This window comes from Sminthopsis crassicaudata, chromosome 3 (genome assembly GCF_048593235.1).
Source record: "Sminthopsis crassicaudata isolate SCR6 chromosome 3, ASM4859323v1, whole genome shotgun sequence".
NCBI classification, from domain to species: domain Eukaryota; kingdom Metazoa; phylum Chordata; class Mammalia; order Dasyuromorphia; family Dasyuridae; genus Sminthopsis; species Sminthopsis crassicaudata.
In genome coordinates, this window is record NC_133619.1 from 309,436,932 (window position 1) to 309,459,452 (window position 22,521).

Genomic DNA, 22,521 nt, shown 5'->3' on the forward strand with positions numbered 1-22,521 from the left:
TTCACATTGGGTATGGATTAAATTTAAATATATATAATTAAATATATATTTAAATATATATATACATATTTACCATGAAGGGTATAGCACCCTCCAAAATCTATAAATAAGGAAGGGAGGGATGGGTGGAGGAGGAATCAAAGGGTGTGGGAAGAAGACAATGGAGGGATCCTTGGGTGGTGGAGGTTAAGTAATAGCAAGGAGGCAAGTTGAGGAGCAGAATTAAAGTAGAAGAATTAGCAGGAGTAGGAAAGAAGAGATACATAAATACTACAAGGATCAGGAGTAGAAATTATTAGAAAAAAAGTACATCTAGTAATCATTGATATTAGATAAAACCAAACTTATAATTGAAGCAAAAGAGAAATCCACATTATATGTCAGCTATACTATTGTTATTTTAGATGCATGTTTACATATGGGTAAATACATGTGTGTATATTTTATATATGTGTATGTGTGTGTACATATATTTTCAAGTCTATGTATCTTAGTTGCTCAGGGGAAGGGGGGCAGGAGTGTGTGGATATACAGATATGTATGTATATATCTATTAATGTATATATAAACATAACCTGCTTGGGGGAGGAGGGGATGAAGGGGAAAAAAGAATAAAGTTTAAAAAAATGCTCAGCAAAGAACAAAAGAACAGCTACAAGGGAAGCAAAGAAAAAATGGACACTCAGTGAATATAATTTCTTCTACTATTATATATCCTTTTCTGAACTATAATTTATTATATATATTTTGAATCCTCCCTAATGTTCTATTGGACACATGACACTGTTCTGTTCTGTTAAGTGATTTGTCCAGAATCACACAACCAAGGAGGATAAATAGCTATGAACCCAAGTATTTCTTACAAGGAGGCCCTGCTACCATTAGGGACATAACCCTAATCCTAGCTCCAATCCCAACACTCTGAGTCATTTGATAAAACTGTTTTACTCTTTCTCAAGTATTTCTTTCCAAAGTCTCTTTGCATCAGTCTTAATAATAATATTAGTGATTTTGCTTGAGTACTTTAAAAAACATTTATATCTCACTTAATATGTAAGCCATCCTTTTGAGGAAATGGTACCATTACTCAGCATAGACCTACGGTCTTCTAAGCAGCTAGGTGGCAGAGTGGATAGGGTATGAAGCCTGAAGTTAGGAAGGCCTGAGTCCAAATCCAGCTTCAGAAACAAGTTTTCTGGGTAAGTCACTTACTTTCCTCTTAGTTTCCCTCCCTATAAAATGAGGGGAATAATATCACTTATCTTCCAGGGATGTTGTAAGGATCAAATGAGATAATAATTATAAAGCTCCTACTTAAACATAATGCTTGGCTCATCATCAACATCAATAAAAATTTTAGCTACTAGTATATAAATGGTAGTTATTATTATCATTATTATTATTTCTACAGATTCTACAAGAGGAAATAAAGAAAAATTTTTGTTTTTATGTGTTTGTTTTTCATCTAAATATAGAAGAAAAAACCTGATAATTTCATTAGTAGGATAAATGGAGTAATTGATTGGATTGTCAAAAAATATTAATCTAGATCTTAATTACTCGAGTAAATGTGCTTACAGTTATAACTGAACTATGTAAAATAATTTACTTTTTCATTTAATCAGGATAACACTAAGCTGCGGTCTAGGCCATCATTTTCCAGTCTACAGTATCAGGATGCTGGGAACTATGTCTGTGAAACTAATCTTCAAGAGGTGGAAGGGTTAAAGAAAAGAGAATCTCTGACTCTAATTGTGGAAGGTAATAAAGGAAGTATAGTTTATATGCATTCAATTTTTCTTTCACAAACGGTAATTCTGCAGTTGGTTTCATTCATCATAGTCAGTTCACCACAATATTTTAATTATGCTGATATTTTAGGAAAACCTCAAATTAAAATGACAAAGAAAACTGATCCAAATGGATTGTCTAAAACAATTATCTGCCATGTGGAAGGTTTTCCCAAGCCAGCCGTCCAGTGGACAATTACAGGCAGTGGAAGCGTCATAAACCAAGCAAGTATTTTTCTTCTCATTATATATGTACATATATTCAAGAAAGTGAGGAGGGAACTTTCTAATTTAATTTCTGAACAGCATTGGAGGGAAGTAAAGGAGACTCAAAACTGTTTAAATTGATTTTTATTTTAGAGATAAGGGAAACAGGTATTTTTGACTTGTGATTTTCTTGGTATTGGGAGCTTTCTGGTGACCTTTTAATCAATGCAGTTTGGCCAGTTTGTAATCTTAAAGATATGTCTGGGACATAACTGAGGAAAAAATGTAAACAACTTTCACAAAGTCAGTATTTTTCAGAGGTAGGAATTGAAATCCAGTCTTCCTTGTTTTGAGGCCAGCTTTCTGTCCCCTAAAATATGATGCCTCCCAATATTTCTTTTTTTCCCAGAGCCAGGAAAAGAGGCAAATGTATAATGTCTATGGGTCTCTAAGTATCTCTTTCGAAAAGAATTTAAAGTAGGGCATTTAGTAGTCCTTATTTTCTTAAACTTAGCTGATTAAAATTTTACAAGAACACTTTGCTGCTTCATAAATTTACACATTCAGATGTAGTAAGTAGCTTTTATTAATTTGTTTTCTTGTATTAAGGAATAGTTCATATTAAAATTCTTCCTAACATAGTGCTAGATAATACAATTATTTCATTTAAATATATAATCTCCTATGGTTTTACCATAGTTGTGTCCAAATATAGAGACCCTTTTGGATGTAAAGCTGGGGTGGTGAAAATAAGTCATAATTTTTCTGTTGTGTGGAAAGGTTGCATGGCTTTCCCCCTACTATCTTCCAAAATGACAGGGTCTTTGAATACATGTTACAACTGTCTTTTTCATATGAAAAGAATTCTGTCATTCCCTCATACCAATTTTAGTACCAAATAGAATGAAAATTTGACTTATCATTAGGGGTTCAAGATTGTAAATCCATGAAATCATCAATCTGTTAGATTTTTAGATAGAAAGCATAATGAGCTCTTGGAAACAAGATTTAATGGTTTTCCTAATATGTTCCTTAATTTAAAATACACACACACACACACACACACACACACACACACACACGCGCGCGGCGCGCACAAAGATACCACATGAACTATTCTTTTTCTGGCATTGGCTAAGGAATATCTCTTTGAGAATATTAGTACTCCACATGTTTGTTTATAATTTCTGACTTACCTCTTGTTTTGCTTTAGTTTGGTAATAAGACATAAGATGAAAGACTTTTTCTTTTTAAAATTAAAATTGTTCCAGCATCCCTGGCATCTAGGTGGTATACAGTAGCATTTCCTCAAATAGTCATTGCACATATCATGGCAGGGAGAAATGGAATGGTGATAATCACATAGCTAGCTCATCAAATTCTTTATTTCTCCCTTTTCACTGTTTTGGCATTGTATGTGGTTATTCAGACGCATACTGCCAAGAGTGTACAATACCCAAAATAGAACGGTCAGAGATTAGAGAGTGATACCCTCTAGTGAGAGGAATAGAACACATGGGCTCTGATAAAGTGATCAGTATTTCTTCCCATGTAGCTTTTGGAGTATGTGCTCAGGAATAGTTTTCTCTTACTAGCTACTTTATGGAAGTAGGAACAATGTTCTCAGGGAGAAGTAGTTCTGATTATCCTGTAGTCACAGGTAAGCATAGAAGAATACAAAAGAGAGGACAGAAGTCCTGGCTGTAGATCAGAGCTTTAGAGCTTGATGGGATCTCTTTTTTACTTATGAAAAAACTGAGACCTGAAAGAGTAAGTAATTTTCCCAAGGTGCCACAGCTAATTTTCTGATGTGGGATTTTTACCCATATCTTTCTGACTCAAGCTAATGACTTTATACATTACACCATATTACCTCTCTCAAGTCTTAAGAAATACATATTCCTTAAAATCCGATTTGGTAATTGAAAGTATTGAAAGTAATTTTTAAAAATCATTTGTATTGTAATTCCTTTACCTTTTGCTTTATTTGATAAATTGATCAGCTTTTCTCATTCCAGTTTACGTAAATGACATTGAAAAATAAAGTTCTTAAAATAGCTTTAGTATCAACAAAATATAAAAGAAGAACCAACCTAGAAATGAATAAAGACAACATATCCAGGAGAGAAAAAAGAGGAATAAAGTCAAGGATCCAAAGAAAGTGTTGTATGAAAGTCCTTTTGAATGGTGGAAAATTGGAGATGTTGCTATCCATGAAGAAACCATGATGCTCTACTTCTGAGAAAAATAAAGTCATTATTTTATTCTTTGGTCATGTTCTCTGAGGTGGTGATAGACTTATATAATTATATTCTCTCAACTTATTGCTCCTTCTATTGATCAATGAACTAATAACTTTTTTTTTTTTCCAGCAACTGCTATATGCCCAGTACTATCCAAGATATTGTCAGAGGGCCATATACATAATGAGAAAGGTTTTTTTCTCATAAGGAATTTACAGTTGAATACTCACATGAAATTATCAAAAAGAAGGGTTTTTTGTTTGTTTTTATTTTTAGAGTAGACCTGTGATTCATTGTCATATGAAATGCCTTATGAGGCAGCTCTTTCCATCAATGCAGATCTGAAACTTACAGTCTTAGAGAAATTCCTGAGACACTAAAGAGTTAAAATTTACCTAAAGTTATATTGCCATTATGTGTCAGGGAAAAGTAAACTTAGATTTTCTTGATTCTAAGGCCAATTCTCTATCTCCCATTCAATACTGCTTCAGGAGCATAGATCTGGAGATATTCCAATTCCCTTATTTTTGACAGGGGAGGAAAAAAAAAAAGAAACAGAGGCTAAGCAGTTAAGAGATTTACCCAATATCACTCAAGTTAAAAGCATCAAAAGTGGTCCTCAAACCCAGGTTCTCTAAGGTCAAAGTCTCAGTGATCTTTCCCCGGGGGATGATTATTGTATAGTATAGACAATGTGTTGAGTACACATTTGAAAAGCAAGACTAAATACCCAAATCTTTGGTTGAGGACTATTATTTCTTTGACTACAGAACAGATTAAATCAAACCAGACCACAGAGGAATTAAAGTCTAATGCTAAATCCAATTTAGTTTGTCCTTTTCACACTTAATCAATAACTAATTGTTTAGACTAAATTATTTTTACAATACAAATAAATAACACTGCTGAAAATGGATTATCTTTCTATAACATAAGATCACTAATCATTATTACTAATATTAGTAGGGAAGAATACAAAGTAATGAAGCAGAATTCTATTTAAATTGTATAATGAAAGATAATTTATTAGGATGGTTACTTGTTAGGAATAATACTCTATTGAAGCTCTATATATAGTATTCCCAAACTTTTAGTATGTGGATAACTTTTTAACCACAGTTTTTTTTTCCTCCCAATCTACCACATGCTCTGTGAAAGTTGTGCCATTCACATCCATTGTTTGAGAAAATCTATTGATGAAAAGTTATGTTTGATTAGATTTTGTTTAAAATGTCAATCAAAACACAATCATAAAAGTTTGACTGAGCTTCCCTCTCTAATAAAGGGAAGTGAGTATAATTTTAAAATTAAGAGCTTAATTAAAATACTTAGGCAAATTGGACCCAAAGCAATGCATTTAACAAACATTTCCCTCTGATATTGACATTATTTCTCAGGGAACAACTTGTCACCATCTATGCATCAACTATTGTTCATCTCATTCTCTTCAGTTAATTTCCCTTTCAAAGTTGACTTTGCTTCTTTCCTTTACAGACAGAGGAATCCCCTTATATCAATGGCAGGTATTATAGTAAAATTATCATTTCCCCTGAAGAGAATGTTACATTAACTTGCACAGCAGAAAACCAGCTGGAGAGAACAGTAAACTCCTTGAATGTCTCTGCTAGTGAGTATTTCATTTCTGACATTTAAAAACTAAATATAAAACAAACTGAGGTAAACCCTCTTTAGTTTAAAGTCTTCAATTCTATCTCGCTGTCCCTCATCATGGTAAGTTTTATGCATTCATTTTTACCCACCATCATTTTCATAAGATTCTTCTTTTCTTGTGTCTGTCAAATAATAGTTTTGTCTGGCAACCAAATCACTTCATGATGCATGGGTCAGAATCCACATTCTATGCAGGGACTCTTCCTCCCTAAGTGCAAAGGATGTGAATTCAATTGTTTTTGCTTATGTCATTTTTGTGTTCAGAATAAAAGTGAAAGAAGAAATTATCTTTTAAACATTCCTGTAACTATATTAGACTCCAAAGTATTTTTATTCCCTTTTTATTTATTCCCTTTTCTTAAAGTCCTACATAGAAATATTCTTAACATTATTGTCTAGACAGACAGAGAAGTTAGATTGGTTTTAACTCCTAAAGTAAAATTGATGGCAAAGCTAAGCTCTGAACTCTTATACATACATAGCTAAAAGTTGCATACAAGGAGATATATGTACATATGTATTATGTTATACATATATGTAATTGTATCCAACAAATATAATAGCAAATAGCAGTCAAACCCAAGTACATAGGTATGTATTATATATAATTTTATTATATATTCAAATGAAACTATCTCAAAGGATCTGGGAACTTTGCCAGTGTGAAAATTAGACCAGCATAGCACAAGTTAAATACTTACCTCCATCAGACTACAATAGCCTGCCATTAACTTAAAATTATAAACCATCTTTTATAGTTTATCACAAGTTTATCACTATGTCTTTGTTAAACTTTAAAAGAGATCTGAGCTAGACTGGAGCCAGTCCCCCCAAAATCCTAACTTTTCTACATACATATAGTGTTCTTCAAAAATTTATTTCATTTGAGTCTTACAAATTCTTTCAGGTATAGCCAGGGTAGTTCCCATTTTTATAGGTGAGGAAACTGAGTTTAATTTAAAGTTTAAGTGTTTTGCCCAAGGTCAGATAGATTCAGAATGTAGAATTGGAAGGGAATTTAATTTAATTTCTATATGATATCTGAGAAAACTAAGAACCAGAATAGTTTAAATAACTTGCTTGCTCAAATTACACTGCTAATGTGCTGTTGTTTAGTCAATTTTCAGTCTTGTCCAACTTTTATGACCCCTTTTGGGATTTTCTTCACAAAGATATTGGAATGGTTTGCCATTCCTTCTCCAGCCCATTTTATAGATGAGGAAATTGAGACAAACAGGGTTAATGACTTGCCCAGAGTCACACAGCTAGTAAGTTCTGGACCATATTCAAACTCAAGAAGATGAATCTTCCTGACTCCAAGACCAGAATTATATCCACTGGGGCATCTAGTTGTTTATCACTGTTAATTAATGGCTCAGAGATAGTGAATTGGAGACTAGAAATCAAGACTTTTTTTTATTTTCAAACTAATATTATTTCTTTTTTTTTCCCCCTAAGGCAATTGAGGTTAAGTGATTTGCCCAGGGTCACATAGCTAGGAAGTGTTAAGTGATTGAGGCTAAATTTGAACTCAGGTCCTCTTGATCTCAGGGTTCATGCTTTATCTACTGCACTACTTAGCTGCCCCTCCAATATTACTTCAGTATAAGAAATCACACTGGGGAAAGAAGTCTGCTAACTTTTGTTTTGATAATGTTCTTTCATTATCAGGTCACAACCTTTAGATGTGGCCCACAATAGAACAGGGTAATAAGTTATTCCTAAGTGTTAGGTATGTATAGAAGAACATACCTGAATGAAGATAATGGTTGAGGTTAGATCAGAAGTGGAGAAGAATGATGTCATGAATTAATAAGTAGATGAGGATGTAAGAAAGCACTATGAAAAATACAAAAAAACCCAAAGCATTCTATTAGTGAAAAACTTCATTTCAGTTCAGATCTGTTTACTTGTACTACCCTGAGGAGTATATCTAGCAGCCTAAACTTTTTTTCACCATCATTTTCTCCTCAATGAATCACATCAGTTTTTTGGATCTTGAGATAGCTTTTCATATGGCAAATACCTAGTTACAAATTATTCATTGTTCCAAGCTAATCAATAATAGACAATAAAATGAATACCAGAATATTCATGGTCAGTTTATACATTGTCGGTGTGCATTTCTCCACAAATTGTAGAATTTTGAAGTTTATTTTTTTTAAAAAATGAGATTATTTTCTTTGTAGGGAACTTTATGATTCATACAGTGTAATTTTCTTCCCCTCTAGCTGTAGGATAGATCTTTTGTTTTTAAGTATTATAACATCATACTATAATGGTAAAGGTGACTTTCATATATCAACAAATTTTGTTTTTAATTTCATATTAACATTTTTCATTTCAGTCAGTATTCCAGAACAAGATGAGGCAGACGATATAAGTGGTAGGTACTATGCGACAGACTTCTCTTCCTTGGCTATCAGCTCAAGATTTATGAAGTATCATTGGATGAGTAATTTCCCCAGCTGTCCACAATTTTGAATGGAATTAAAATAATAGATGAGATAAGCTAGTAAGAATGTTAAAAATGTTTCCTTAAAAAAAACACACAAGTAAAGTTTGCATGTATCCATAGTACACCTTTTGTTTTGTTTTGTTTTGTTTTTCTTGGTTTTTCTTTTGTTTTCATAACTAGGATCAGTAGTTTAGATTTACTTCCACTCCAAATTGTTGGCATCATCTATAATTGCATGGCCTTTTCTTCTTTGTTTTAGATGAAAATAAAGAAAAAGTGAATGACCAGGCAAAGTTAATAGTGGGGATTGTTGTCGGCCTCCTGCTCGCAGCTCTTGTTGCTGGTATAGTCTACTGGCTGTACATGAAGAAATCAAAGTAAGACCTTAAAAAAAGATTTAGCATTCACTTAAAACGCAAAAAGAATTTGCTCATTTTCCTCTGTTCAATTGCACATAGCGTTAAACACTAAAGAAGAGCTCTTTCCCAAATTGGAATGATTAGCTGTTACTGAAATAAAAAGACTTTGTTTCTGATTTTCCAGTTCACATCTTGCAAAAATTGGATATATGGCCTTAGGGCTTGGTTCCATGTGTACCCACTAGTTTTTTCAAATTCAGGTCAGGATCAATTAGTTAATTTTCTGATTCATTTAGTTAGCTTTATTAGACTTATGTTTCAAGAAGATCAGCAGTTCAAGACTGGCCACAATATGGTGGCTTTTTCTTATGAAGTTAGAAAAGATCATTCACTACAAGGTGTGTTTACTTGGTGATTCATAGAGGTTCCAATTTTTACTCTGACCAGGAAAATACCAGTAGGGCTGCTGAAATGGTACAGGGATCTGTGAGCATTCTTTGACCAGTGGAGCCTGCCCCATGACAACATATTCATTCCTTTACATGGGTTCTTTGGCTTCATTTCATAGCACCACAGAATGTCATCATTGCAAGGGGACCTGAAATCAAATCCTGCTCCTTTATTTTATAGATAAGCAAACTAGGTCCCAAAGAAATGGCATAACTTATTTATTGGAGTGAGGTCAGTTCACTTTCTATTCAACAGTCCTCTGCCAAAAAAGGGAAAATGTTGAATTTTAAATTGAATGCACAAAGAAACAATTTAATTTTAAAATCTGAACTCCATTGAAATATGATTTGTACTAATAGAATATTATGATCTGTAGACTTATTAGATTCAAATCTTATTTTCCCACCAAAAGATACTATGATTCTCAATTGATCTAAGGGTTAAACTACATCAAGCCAACTTTTTGCTCAGAAAGTCATTAAAAGTGTTGGAAGGATGAATTTAGCTTAGACTCCTCCCCACAAATAAAATGATACTAAAATCTTGATTGACATTGTGTCCAATCACAAATCTTCTTTTACATACAATCACTCCCTCCAACATTTATTCACTGTTTGAATCCTCCCTCCAACAGTTACTCACCTAAACCCTGTCCCCAAAGTGACATCAATGGAAAGTCTGAGAAGGCAGCAGCTCAGAAGTTTCAAACCCACTTGAGGCAAGAACATGTTTTTTCTTTCTGTATGTTGTGATTGATAGACACTTTTTTGTGATCTCATTGGAGAATAGTGAATCTTGATCCAGGCAATTCCATATGGAACCTTGATCAGATACCTCACTCTTCACCCAAATATTAGAATCACCCATGAAACTCACACATCCTTCTCCACCATGAACATTATCTTCTATAACTATCATGTGGGGAAGGTCAATTCATTCATGTCCATAGTTTCGTTGAACAAATTATATAAATGCCTCAAGTCATATACACATGTAAGAAAATGAAAGCAGTTTGCACTACTCTATAGCAATACACCATTCATAAGTTTCTAAGAAATTTGATTTAAACTTTGATCCCACCACCAATATCATTGCAACAACAAATAAGAGATACAAAAATTGAAGATCCATGAGCTTTGGCTTTGAAATATTTCAAATTTAATTGACTGCAGAGTTCAGCCTGTATTCCAAGGTATTGTAATTATTATTATTTTTTTTTGAGAAGGACTTGGGAAGAGAAGACAGAAGTCAGTACTTTGATAAGTATTTATGAAGCACTTTGTGACAAGTATTATGTTAAACCCTGGGGATAAAATGGAAGACAAACATTGTCTGACCTCAAAGGACTCACAGAGACAACCTATGTGTAATTAAGTGCATAAGAAATATATAAAGTATAGATGAGAGATAGTATCAAAGAGGGATATACTAGCAGCTAAGGTAGAGAATGGCTGAGGGCACAGAATGCCTCCTAAAGAAAGTAGAATTTGAACTGAGTCTTGAAGGAAACTATTAAGTGGAAGAGCTGAGATAGGATAACATTGCACAAATGAAGGAGAGAGAGAGGGCACAAAAAGAGGAGGTTGGAGTACTGTATATAAAGTGGTGTGAAGTATAAGCCTGGAAAGGTGAGAAAGAGCCAGGTTCTAAAAAGCTTTAAATGACAAAAGAGAACTAACTCTATCTACCATTCTCTATCTCTTTCTACATCTATATCTACATACATACATACATACACACATATATATGTAATGTGGCAGTAGACATGACAAGAATAGCAATATATTGAATATGAGGAGTGATAGTCAAGAATCAAAGTAAAACTGGGTAATTGGGAGGAGGAAGATTCCTTCAGCAGTAAGAGGGGAGAAAGGAGAGGAAGACTTAGCTTCAAAAAATGAAATCTGGCTGGAACATGCAGACAAGACTGTCCTATACAGTGATCAAGTATGTGAAGTTCTTGAACCAGGCTCATCATCTTTAATCATCCAGATCTAATTACTAGATTTTCATCAGACATATCTTTGTCATTCTTTGCCTAGCAGAATTAGCATTTTCTATTACTCCATGAATTAGTACCATATGGTAATCCCAGATTATGCACCACATATTGAATGCAGGACACTTGATTATGTAGCACTCAGGCTTCAGCTTAATGCACTTCTTTCCAAGTGCCCATGAAATTAGGAACAACTCAGACAATCTGACCTTCACAGATTTATCCATCCAAATAAATGTTACTTTCCTGAAAGATGTACCAACTTCAAAAGAGTTAATATTTTTGATAATCAAAGTAATATACCCTACTTCTCATCACAAGCATGAATAAAGTGAATTTTTATTAAGCATTGGTAGAGTACTTCAGATTTGACAAGTGTTTCTCAGTCCTGATTAGTTATCTCTTGCAAAAGTCCCTTTTCAGTAATCTAGCATTTTAGCAACTTAATTTGGTATTGTTAACCCTGTAAATGAAAGAAAAAATCAAAACTCATGAAAGCTTAAACTAATAGCCAAAAAACCTAGCACATGTACCAGGATCTGAAGCAGAACTTTCTACATATGACTACTTATTAGACTGATTTATAAGACTAAAAGATAATTGCATATATTCTTAAAATGGCCATCAATTAGAATTCTTTGACCACTAAATAGTGAAATGCCCATAACTTTGTGAAAATGGCTGGAAAGTACCAATATCTCTAGTTGTTGGCCACTGAAATAATCCAAGGTCAATTGAAGGAATATTTATAAGCATTCTTCTCACAAAGCATGTCTTCTACTTTATAAATGAGTCCAAGAATTTCATTCTTTTTTGGCTCTCAGCTGTTTTAATGTGGATATCAAATATTGAGAAAGGACAGTGCCCCTGATTTTCTCTGGAAGCCTAAGTACATAGTCATTGGTTAACTAAAACATTCTAATTGATAAATTTGTACCACATTTGTTTAGCTGAGCACCAATAATAAAAAGTTAAGTCCTTCCAAAGCTATCATCCACTTTCCACTAACCCTAATTAAGTGGGCAAGATCATAATAAGAGTAGAATCCACAGTTAATCCCAAATTCTTGCTTTAGTCATTAGTTTCTACTTTATCCCTCATAAATTCTATTTACCTGAGCTCAGATTACATAATCAATTGTCAACATTTTTCCTTGTCATTGCAATTCATGTGTCAGGCAGGTACCCAACATCTCAATAAGTAATTCAAGTACTTATATTAAAGCTGAGAATAAATCTAAGAAATTTACCTTCTAAAGTTATAGGAAGTACTGCCATTTAAATGAAAAGCATGGATTTTTAAATATATAATATAAGTTTTTCTAAGAACATGTATTATTGGTTCTCCCCAAAAGAATTAACATTTTCTCTAGCCTTTTCCTTCAAGAAAGCAGTCTTATTTTAGATCAGAAATTTTTAATTTACAATCTAAGAATTTAAAGTAAAAACACAATTTGATGACTGTATTTCAATACAATGGGCTTTCTTTATAATATGTAATATTTTGTGCACATAAAAAGTTTTCTGAGAAGGGATGCATAGATTTTACCAGACTGCCAGAGGAAACCATGACAAACACAAAAAAAGATTGAGAATACCTGTGGTAGGAGTGACCATGTCACTGCTTTTTCCTTTTTTTTTTTTTTTTTTTTTTTTATCCCCAGAGTTTAACACAGGCTTGGCTAGCACTAAGCATTTAAATACCCATTGACTGATTTACAGGTTTCGCTGAAGAATACCCCCTCTATTCCATTCTCCATCATGATTATATACTTCCAGTCTTTTCTTACAAAAGAATTTATGATACTTATCTTCTCTCTTTAAAAAAAAAAAAAAAAAAAAAAAAATCTGTAGTTTAGCTTTGTGTCTGTTTCAATCTCTCTCTTTTTTTTTGTAGAGCTGAGTTACATTATCACATGTCACCAGTAGGTGCCACCATCTAACATATGTTATATCCTAATTTGAAAACTCATTAGGCTCTTGGATATTTTAAATGAAATCAATGCCAAGTTTAATCACTTTCGTAAATTTAGAATTATGTTAAAATTAAATTATTCCAAATGAAAGATAGATGTACATAATCCTAATTAAGAAATAGCAGACTGGGTTATTTCATACATATAAAAATATTTTACCAATCAGTATCAGTATCAGTAAAATAGCATTTTCAACATATTTCTATGTGCACATATAAGAGCTGAAATATGAAGGGTGACTATAAAATAATGAAGATTAGTTTATAATCAATCTGTGTGTCTACACTGAGAAAAAAAGACTCATCTTCTTGGACTTGGGAGACAGACAAAAACAGAACTTGAAAAAGTAAAAACAAAATCAGACTTTAGGAAAATTATGATAGAAATTTATGAAAATTATGATAGATTTATCATTTACATAGTGTTTTATATACATTATCTTACCTAATATTCATAGCCAATCTATGAAGAAAGTACAAATTGTCATTTTCCCCATTTTTCAAAGGAGAAACCCAAGGTTCAAAAAAATAAAAGTACTTAGCCAAACTCTCTTAGCTAGTAGAAAGTAAGCCAAGGAAGGCAAAGATTGTTTCATTTTTGTTGATGAATACCCAGCACTTAGCACAGTGCCTAGCAATAGATGTTTACTAAAAATGTTTTCAATTGAATTCAATAAGAAGTATAACAATCAGAGAACATAGACTACCTTTAAAAGGTTAGTATTTGTAATATATTTACATCATATTTTAATTTTAATTTTAAAATATTAAAAGTTGAACTTGCTAACTGTTGAGAAACTTAACATATATATTTTGTATTTTGGCACACACTTTTTAGCTATTGTGATTTCATTGAAGTGTATACGCTTTCCATGTTTTTTTTTAATCTTGATCAAGCCCTTGTCTGGACCCCTAGAAGCTTTAACCCATGTGTTACAAATCTTCTTCTGGTTCTTTCATCATCTTACAACTTTGCATTCTTGCTGTTGATCTCTCATCTTTCATTCTTTACACATGAAACCTTTCAAATCTCAAAGTTGCAATAGCTATCAGCAATCAACTACTCTTGACTAATAAAAACAGGTCTCCTTTCTCCAAACCCCAATCTTTACTCAACACTCCTTAGGGGAAGAAATTCACTATTTCCTGAGGTAGGCTATTCCATTGTTGGACAGTGCTAATTTGTAGGAAAATTTTCTGAATTCCATGCCAACATGAAACTTATATTTAATTTTTAAAAAAACATATCTTGTATATTGAATATCATATTTTTATCAGTAATATTTAATAAAAATAGTTTCCCATTCTATAATGTCTTCTAATTGTTGCCATTGACTTTATTTTTTTGAAACTTTTAAACTATATGTAATAAATATTATATGTTTTCTCTCTCTCCTTGTATCCCTTGTTTATTTAAGTGTGTGACCTATCATGGCACCTCCTAGTTTTTGTGAGTTCTTTCAATTATCAACAGAAGTCCCATCTACAAGTCTTTCTCCATCCTCCTAAATCTTAGTGCTTTCCCTCTTATACTACCCCAAGTTACCTAGTTATTTATATATCTCCTCTGTTGCTTCCCTGATTCTTGAAATCAGAGCCTTTTTTTTTTTTTTAAACTTTTCCTTGCTGTGGTGCAGTGCCTGGAACACAGACTCTTTAATAATTGTTATTTGGTTAGTCAATTTATTTTAGTGATCACTTCTTTTTTTAAAGGCCCTGAAATCATTCACTTAATAATATTCTATAGAATTTTTCTTAAAACTAAAGGTAAGTTCACCAGCCTGCCTTCATCCTTTTTATGAAAATCAGAACATATGCCTTTTTCTAGCATTACAGTATCTCTTCTATGCTCTATAATATTTCAAAGATCATTAACAATGGCCTATGACTCAGTGATCACCAGTTCTTTGTAAACCCTATGAAGTTTCTCTACTCCTAGTGACTCAAGCTTGACTACTCTATCCTTTTTAGTCACATATTTTATCAATCATGTCTTTCATGATTGAATAACAGACCCTAATCTATTTATGTACACTATGTAGCTTTCTATTGCTTTTTGAATTATCTACATTTTTGATCCTCCCAAAACTTTTGTATCTCAGGACTCATAAATGATAATTAATGGCTTTTATAAATGGGCTTTTGTTGTAGGGGACATTTAAGACCATTGAAATTGCTACTTAACTTCCTAAGAAGTTTACAGCTAAGTCAATTACACTAAATGCTATGTCCCTTTCATTGTCTATTCATTATACCCACCCAAGACACACACATTTTAAAAATGTAAATATTTAATATTAAATATTAAAATGTTAATTATTTAATATTAAATATTTAAATAAAAATCCATGGCTGTACCATCATCCTGGCCAATCTATTCAAAAACAGATCCAGGTAAACAAGATGTAGAAAAACACAAATACTGAACTTTTTCAGTGACCTGAGGATCCCTTAGTCAGAGCTTATGCTTTTACTTCCAAACTTTTGTATTCACAATTAATTTCCTTCTCCATTTTCTTCTCTCTCTCTACCTCTCTCTATATACATAATTGATTTTACTATAAACTAATAACACTGATATTCACTTAGCAAATAGAAAGATTGCCTCACTATTTAAAGTTCACTTGTAGATCTAAGATTCTAAGAGTACCCTGAGCATATTTGGTTCTTTCCTTTAGATAGAATCAGTAAGTTATAGCATTGAGAGCTAGAATAGCATAACAATGAACAATTTCTTAGGACTTTTCTTTATTACCTTTTCATTAAGTGAATCACAGCAGATAAAATTCACATTACTAAGAAGCTGAAAATGGAGTATGAATACAAACTAACAATAGGAATTCATTCATAACTTCCCTACTCCAACCATAAGTAATCAATAAGTTAAAATCTTTTTTTTTTTAATTTTTATTTTATTTTATAATTATAACATTTTTTTGACAGTACATATGCATGGGTAATTTTTTACAACATTATCCCTTGCACTTACTTCTATTCAGATTTTTCCCTTCCTCCCCCAACCCCCTCCCCCAGATGGCAAGCAGTCTTATATATGTTAAATATATTACAGTATATTCTAGATACAATATATGTGTGTAGAACCGAATTTTTTGTTGCACAGGAAGAATTGGATTCAGAAGGTAAAAATAACAGTTTACATTCATTTCCCAGTGTTCCTTTTCTGGATGTAGCTGGTTCTGTCCATCATTAATCAATTGGAATTGGATTAGCTCTTCTCTATGTTGAAGAAATCCACTTCCATCATCATACATCCTTGTACAGTATCATTGTTGAAGTGTATAATGATCTTCTGGTTCTGCTCGTTTTACTCAGCATCAGTTGATGTAAGTCTCTCCAAGCCTCTCTGTATTTCTCCTGTTGGTCATTTCTTATAGAACAATAATATTCCATAACATTCATATACCATAGTTTACCCAACCATTCTCCAATTGATGGACATCCATTCATCTTCCAGCTTCTAGCCACTATGAAAAGGGCTGCCACAAACATTTTGGCACATACAGGTCCCTTTCCCTTCTTTAGTAGTTCCTTGGGGTATAAGCCCAGTAGTAGTATGGCTGGGTCAAAGGGTATGCACATTTTGATAACTTTTTGGGCATAATTCCAGATTGCTCTCCAGAATGGTTGGATTCTTTCACAATTCCACCAACAATGCATCAGTGTCCCAGTTTTCCCACAGCCCCTCCAACATTCATCGTTATTTGTTCCTGTCATCTTAGCCAATCTGACAGGTGTGTAATGATACCTCAGAGTTGTCTTAATTTGCATTTCTCTGATCAATAGTTATTTGGAACACTCTTTCATATGAGTGGAAATAGTTTTAATTTCATCATCTGAAAATTGTCTGTTCATATCCTTTGACCATTTATCAATTGGAGAATGGCTTGATTTCTTATAAATTAAAGTCAATTCTCTGTATATTTTGGAGATGAGGCCTTTATCAGAACCTTTAACTGTAAAAATGTTTTCCCAATTTGTTACTTCCCTTCTAATCTTGTTTGCATTAGTTTTGTTTGTGCAGAAACTTTTTAATTTGGTGTAATCAAAATGTTCTATTTTGTGACCAATAATGGTCTCTAATTCTCCCTTGGACACAAACTCCTTCCTCCTCCACAAGTCTGAGAGGTAAACCATCCCATGTTCCTCCAATTTATTTATGATTTCGTTCTTTATGCCTAAATCTTGGACCCATTTTGATCGTATCTTAGTATGTGGTGTTAAATGTGGGTCCATGCCTAGTTTCTGCCATACTAATTTCCAGTTTTCCCAGCAGTTTTTGTCAAATAATGAATTCTTATCCCAAAATTTGGGATCTTTGGGTTTGTCAAAGATTAGATTGCTATTTTTATTCACTTTCTTGCCCTGTGAACCTAACCTATGCCACTGATCAACTAGTCTATTTCTTAGCCAATACCAAATGGTTTTGGTGACTGTTGCTTTATAATATAGCTTTAAATCAGGTACACTTAGACCACCTTCCTCTGACTTTTTTTTCATTAGTTCCCTTGCAATTCTCGACCTTTTATTCTTCCATATGAATTTTGTTGTTATTTTTTCTAGGTCATTAAAATAGTTTCTTGGGAGTCTGATTGGTATAGCACTAAATAAATAGATTAGTTTAGGGAGTATTGTCATCTTTATTATATTCGCTCGGCCTATCCAAGAACACTGAATGTCTTTCCAATTATTTAAATCTGACTTTATTTTTGTGGCAAGTGTTTTGTAATTTTGCTCATATAATTCCTGACTCTCCTTTGGTAGATATATTCCCAAATATTTTATACTATCGACTGTTATTTTGAATGGAATTTCTCTTTGTATCTCTTGCTGTTGGATTGTGTTGGTAATGTATAAAAATGCTGAGGATTTATGTGGATTTATTTTGTATCCTGCGACTTTGCTAAAATTCTGAATTATTTCTAATAGCTTTTTAGCAGAGTCTTTGGGGTTCTCTAAGTATACCATCATGTCATCTGCGAAAAGTGACAATTTGATTTCTTCATTTCCTACTCTAATTCCTTGGATCTCTTTCTTGGCTCTTATTGCCAAGGCTAGAGTTTCTAGTACTATATTGAATAGTAATGGTGATAGTGGGCAACCTTGTTTCACTCCTGATCTTACAGGGAAAGGTTCTAGTTTATCACCATTACATATGATGTTTACTGAAGGTTTTAAATATATGCTCCTTATTATTTTAAGGAATAGTCCATTTATTCCTATACTCTCAAGCGTTTTTAGTAGGAATGGATGTTGGATTTTATCAAATGCCTTTTCTGCATCTATTGAGATGATCATATGGTTTTTATTAATTTGATTATTAATATGGTCAATTATACTAATAGTTTTCCTAATATTAAACCAGCCCTGCATTCCTGGTATAAATCCCACTTGGTCATAGTGTATTATCCTGGGGATGATTTTCTGAAGTCTATTTGCTAATATCTTATTTAAGATTTTAGCATCAATATTCATTAAGGAAATTGGTCTATAGTTTTCTTTCTCAGTTTTCGATCTACCTGGTTTAGGTATCAGTACCATGTCTGTGTCATAGAAGGAATTTGGTAGGACTCCTTCAATCCCTATTTTTTCAAATAGTTTACATAGCATTGGAGTTAGTTGTTCTTTAAATGTTTGGTAGAATTCACCTGTAAATCCATCTGGTCCTGGGGACTTTTTCTTAGGAAGTTGGTTAATAGCTTGGTCTATTTCTTTTTCTGAGATGGGACTATTTAGACTACTTACTTCTTCCTCTGTTAATCTGGGCAAGCTATATTTTTGAAGGTATTCTTCCATTTCATTTAAGTTATCAAATTTATCAGCATAAAGTTGAGCAAAGTAGCTCCTAACTATTGTTCTAATTTCCTCTTCATTAGTGGTGAGTTCACCCTTTTCATTTTCAAGACTATCAATTTGCTTTTTCTCTTTCCTTTTTTTAATCAGGTTTACTAAGGGTTTGTCTATTTTGTTGGTTTTTTCATAAAACCAACTCTTAGTTTTATTAATTAATTCAATAGTTTTTTTACTTTCAATTTTATTAATCTCACCTTTTATTTTTAGAATTTCAAGTTTTGTGTTTGTCTGGGGGTTTTTAATTTGTTCCTTTTCTAGCAATTTTAGTTGTAAGCCCAATTCATTGGCCCTCTCTCTATTTTATGCAAGTAGGCCTGTAGAGATATAAAACTTCCCCTTATTACTGCTTTGGCTGTATCCCACACATTTTGGTATGATGTCTCATTATTGTCATTTTCTTGGGTGAAGTTATTAATTATGTCTATGATTTGCTGTTTTACCCAATCATTCTTTAGTATAAGATTATTTAGTTTCCAATTATTTTTGGTCTATTTTCCCCTAGCTTTTTATTAAATGTTATTTTGATTGCATTATGGTCTGAAAAGGATGCATTTACTATTTCTGCCTTACTGCATTTGATTTTGAGGTTTTTATGCCCTAGTATATGATCAATTTTTGTATAGGTTCCATGAACTGCTGAGAAGAAAGTATATTCCTTTCTGTCTCCATTTAGCTTTCGCCAAAGATCTATCATATCAAACTTTTTTAGTATTCTATTTACCTCTTTGACTTCTTTCTTATTTATTTTGTGGTTTGATTTATCTAATTCTGAGAGTGCAAAGTTGAGATCTCCCGCTATTATAGTTTTGCTATCTATTTCCTCTTGCAGCTCTCTTAATTTCTCTTTTAAGAATTTAGATGCTGCACCACTTGGTGCATACATGTTTAATATTGATACTGCTTCACTATTGATGCTTCCCTTTAGCAGGATATAATGCCCTTCCTTATCTCTTTTAATTAGATCAATTTTTGTTTTTGCTTGATCTGAGATGAGGATGGCTACTCCTGCTTTTTTGGTTTTGCCTGAAGCATAATAGATTCTGCTCCACCCTTTTACTTTTAGTTTGAATGTCTCACCCTGTTTCAGGTGTGTTTCCTGTAAACAACATATAGTAGGATTCTGGCTTTTAATCCAGTTTGCTAACTGCTTCCTCTTTATGAGGCAGTTTGCCCCATTCACATTTATGGTTAGAAGGACTAATTCTATATTGCTTGCCATCCTATTAACCCCTGCTTATGCTTTTCCCTTTTCCTTCCCTTTTACCCTCCTATCCAGTATTAAACTGGTGAACACCACTTGCTTTTCACAGCCCTCCCTTTTTAGGATCCCTCCCCCACCTTAAAGATCCTCCCCTTATTTTACCCCTTTTCCTCAAAATTACTGTATTCCCTTCCCCTTAGCTTACTCCTTCCCTTTCACTTTTCAATGAAGTGGAAGAAGTTTCACCATAAATCAAATATGTCTATTGATACACACTATGTTCATCTCCCTCCTTTCTTTCTCTCAGATATAATAGGTTATCTTTGCCTCTTCATGAGATGTAGCACCACTACTTTACACTTTTTTATGATATAATCTCCTTTCCACCTCTAGTTTCTAAGACAAATTGTACATATGTTCTTTACATATTTTTTGGCAGAAGTATAGTTCTCAAGATTTCTTTTTACCATTTTAGAAATCTCTTGAGTTCTGTATTTGAAGATCAAACCTTTTATGTAGGTCTGGTTTTTTCATCAAAAATAGATGGAATTCATTTATTTCGTTAAATGTCCATCTTCTTCCCTGGAAAACGATGCTCATTCTTGCTGGGTAAGTTATTCTTGGCTGCATACCAAGTTCCTTAGCCTTTCGGAATATCATGTTCCAGGCCCTGCGTTCTTTTAATGTGGACGCTGCTAGATCCTGGGTTATCCTTATTGTGGATCCCCCATATATGAATTGTTTTTTTCTAGCAGCTTCCAATATCTTTTCCTTTGTCTGATGGTTCTTGAACTTGGCCACTATATTTCTTGGTGTTTTGATTTTAGGGTCCCTTTCAGTAGGTGATCGATGAATTTTTTCAATGTCTATTTTACCCTCTGTTTCCAAAACGTCTGGGCAGTTCTCTTTGATAATTTCCTCAAAAATGGTGTCCAAGCTCTTTTTTTCCTCCCATTTTTCAGGGAGTCTGATTATTCTCAAATTGTCTCTCCTGGATCTGTTTTCCAGGTCTGTTGTCTTTCTGGTAAGGTACTTGACAGTCTTTTCAATTGTTTCATTTCTCTGGTTTTGCTTGACTCCCTCTTGGTTTCTCCTTGAGTCATTCATTTCTACTTGTTCCAGTCTAATTTTCAATGATGTATTTTCTTCACTCACTTTTTTTATATCTCTTTGTAATTGTCCAATTGAGTTTTTATCTTCTATGGAATTTTTTTCCATTTTATCCATTTTATTTTTTAGAGATCTGATTTCTTTTTCCAGCTCACTAATCCTGTTTTCCTTGGAGTTGTTTACCTTTTCCAGCTCACTAATCCTGTTTTCCTTGGAGTTGTTTACCTTTTCCAGCTCACTAATCTTGTTTCTCAATGATTTGATTTCTTTATCCACTCTGTCTTTGAATGCATGGGATGACTTCTCCAGGCTCTCTTGCCAAGCTTCCCTTTCCTTTTCCCATTTCTCCTCCAGCTCTCTTGTGAGAGCCTTTTTGATTTCCTCCATGAGGTTCTTTTGTATTGAGGAGCAGCTTATATCCCTCCCAGGGGATACATCTGGGGACAGTCTGTTCCTAGTCTCCTCAGCATTTGAAGTCTGCTCCCTCTCCACACAGAAGCTGTCAATGGTTAGAGCCCTTTTGAATTTTTTGTTCATTTTGTCAGAGTAGGAATCAAAGAAAACAAACTGACAAGAGAAACAATTGGTCTGTTTTGCGGGGGATGGGGTTGGATGGTATTAATGGGCTTCCTCTACAGACTGGGGGTAGGGCAGCAGAGAGCCACTAACAGAACAGCAATGACTGTACTAAGTCTGAGCTCTGAGGCTCTGAGAATGCTCCGAGTCAGTCCAGGTTGGGGTTGGGGGTGGCCGGGCTCTGAGAGACGCTGGCTTTCTGGGGTTTTAATCTTCACCTCCGGTGTTTACACCCTCTCCGCTGCTCCTTGCTGCAAGACGGAGCATCCACACAGGGGCAAAAGCCCTTTCACAGAAACGGCAGAGATCACACCCCTCCCCCTGCGGTCTGAGCTGTGTGAGCTGCCTGTCTTGCTCTGGCTGTCTGCCCTCAGTCTGAGCCTAGTCTGATTGACCCTCCCCCGAGCAAACACAGACCTTTTCTGGCGACTTTCAAGGATGTCTTCTCTGGTGATTATTTGTGGATTTCTTTCTGGGTCAAGCATTAAGTCAGAGGCTTGTCATGAAGTAAGTTCTGAGAGAAAACGAGGAGCTCAAGCAGCTGTCTGCCTCCACGCCGCCATCTTGGCCCGGAAGTCTCAGTTAAAATCTTAAAATCTCAGTCTACCATCC

The 22,521-nt window shown here is 33.8% G+C and overlaps 1 protein-coding gene across 8 annotated transcripts in view; it reads left to right on the plus strand.

Moving 5' to 3' along the window:
* Window positions 1-22,521, plus strand: part of ALCAM (activated leukocyte cell adhesion molecule) — a 254,902-nt gene that overhangs the window by 229,135 nt on the left and 3,246 nt on the right. For 2 of the 8 annotated variants that reach the window (XM_074301082.1, XM_074301086.1), the window contains exons 10-14: window positions 1,626-1,761; window positions 1,882-2,015; window positions 5,735-5,867; window positions 8,259-8,297; window positions 8,629-8,746. In XM_074301082.1, the coding sequence (XP_074157183.1) occupies window positions 1,626-1,761; window positions 1,882-2,015; window positions 5,735-5,867; window positions 8,259-8,297; window positions 8,629-8,746 (560 nt within the window). Of the gene's footprint in view, window positions 1-1,625; window positions 1,762-1,881; window positions 2,020-5,734; window positions 5,868-8,258; window positions 8,298-8,628; window positions 8,747-9,812; window positions 9,897-22,521 lie in introns of all 8 variants that reach the window. The other 6 variants (XM_074301078.1, XM_074301079.1, XM_074301081.1 and 3 more) reach the window with 6 other exon arrangements.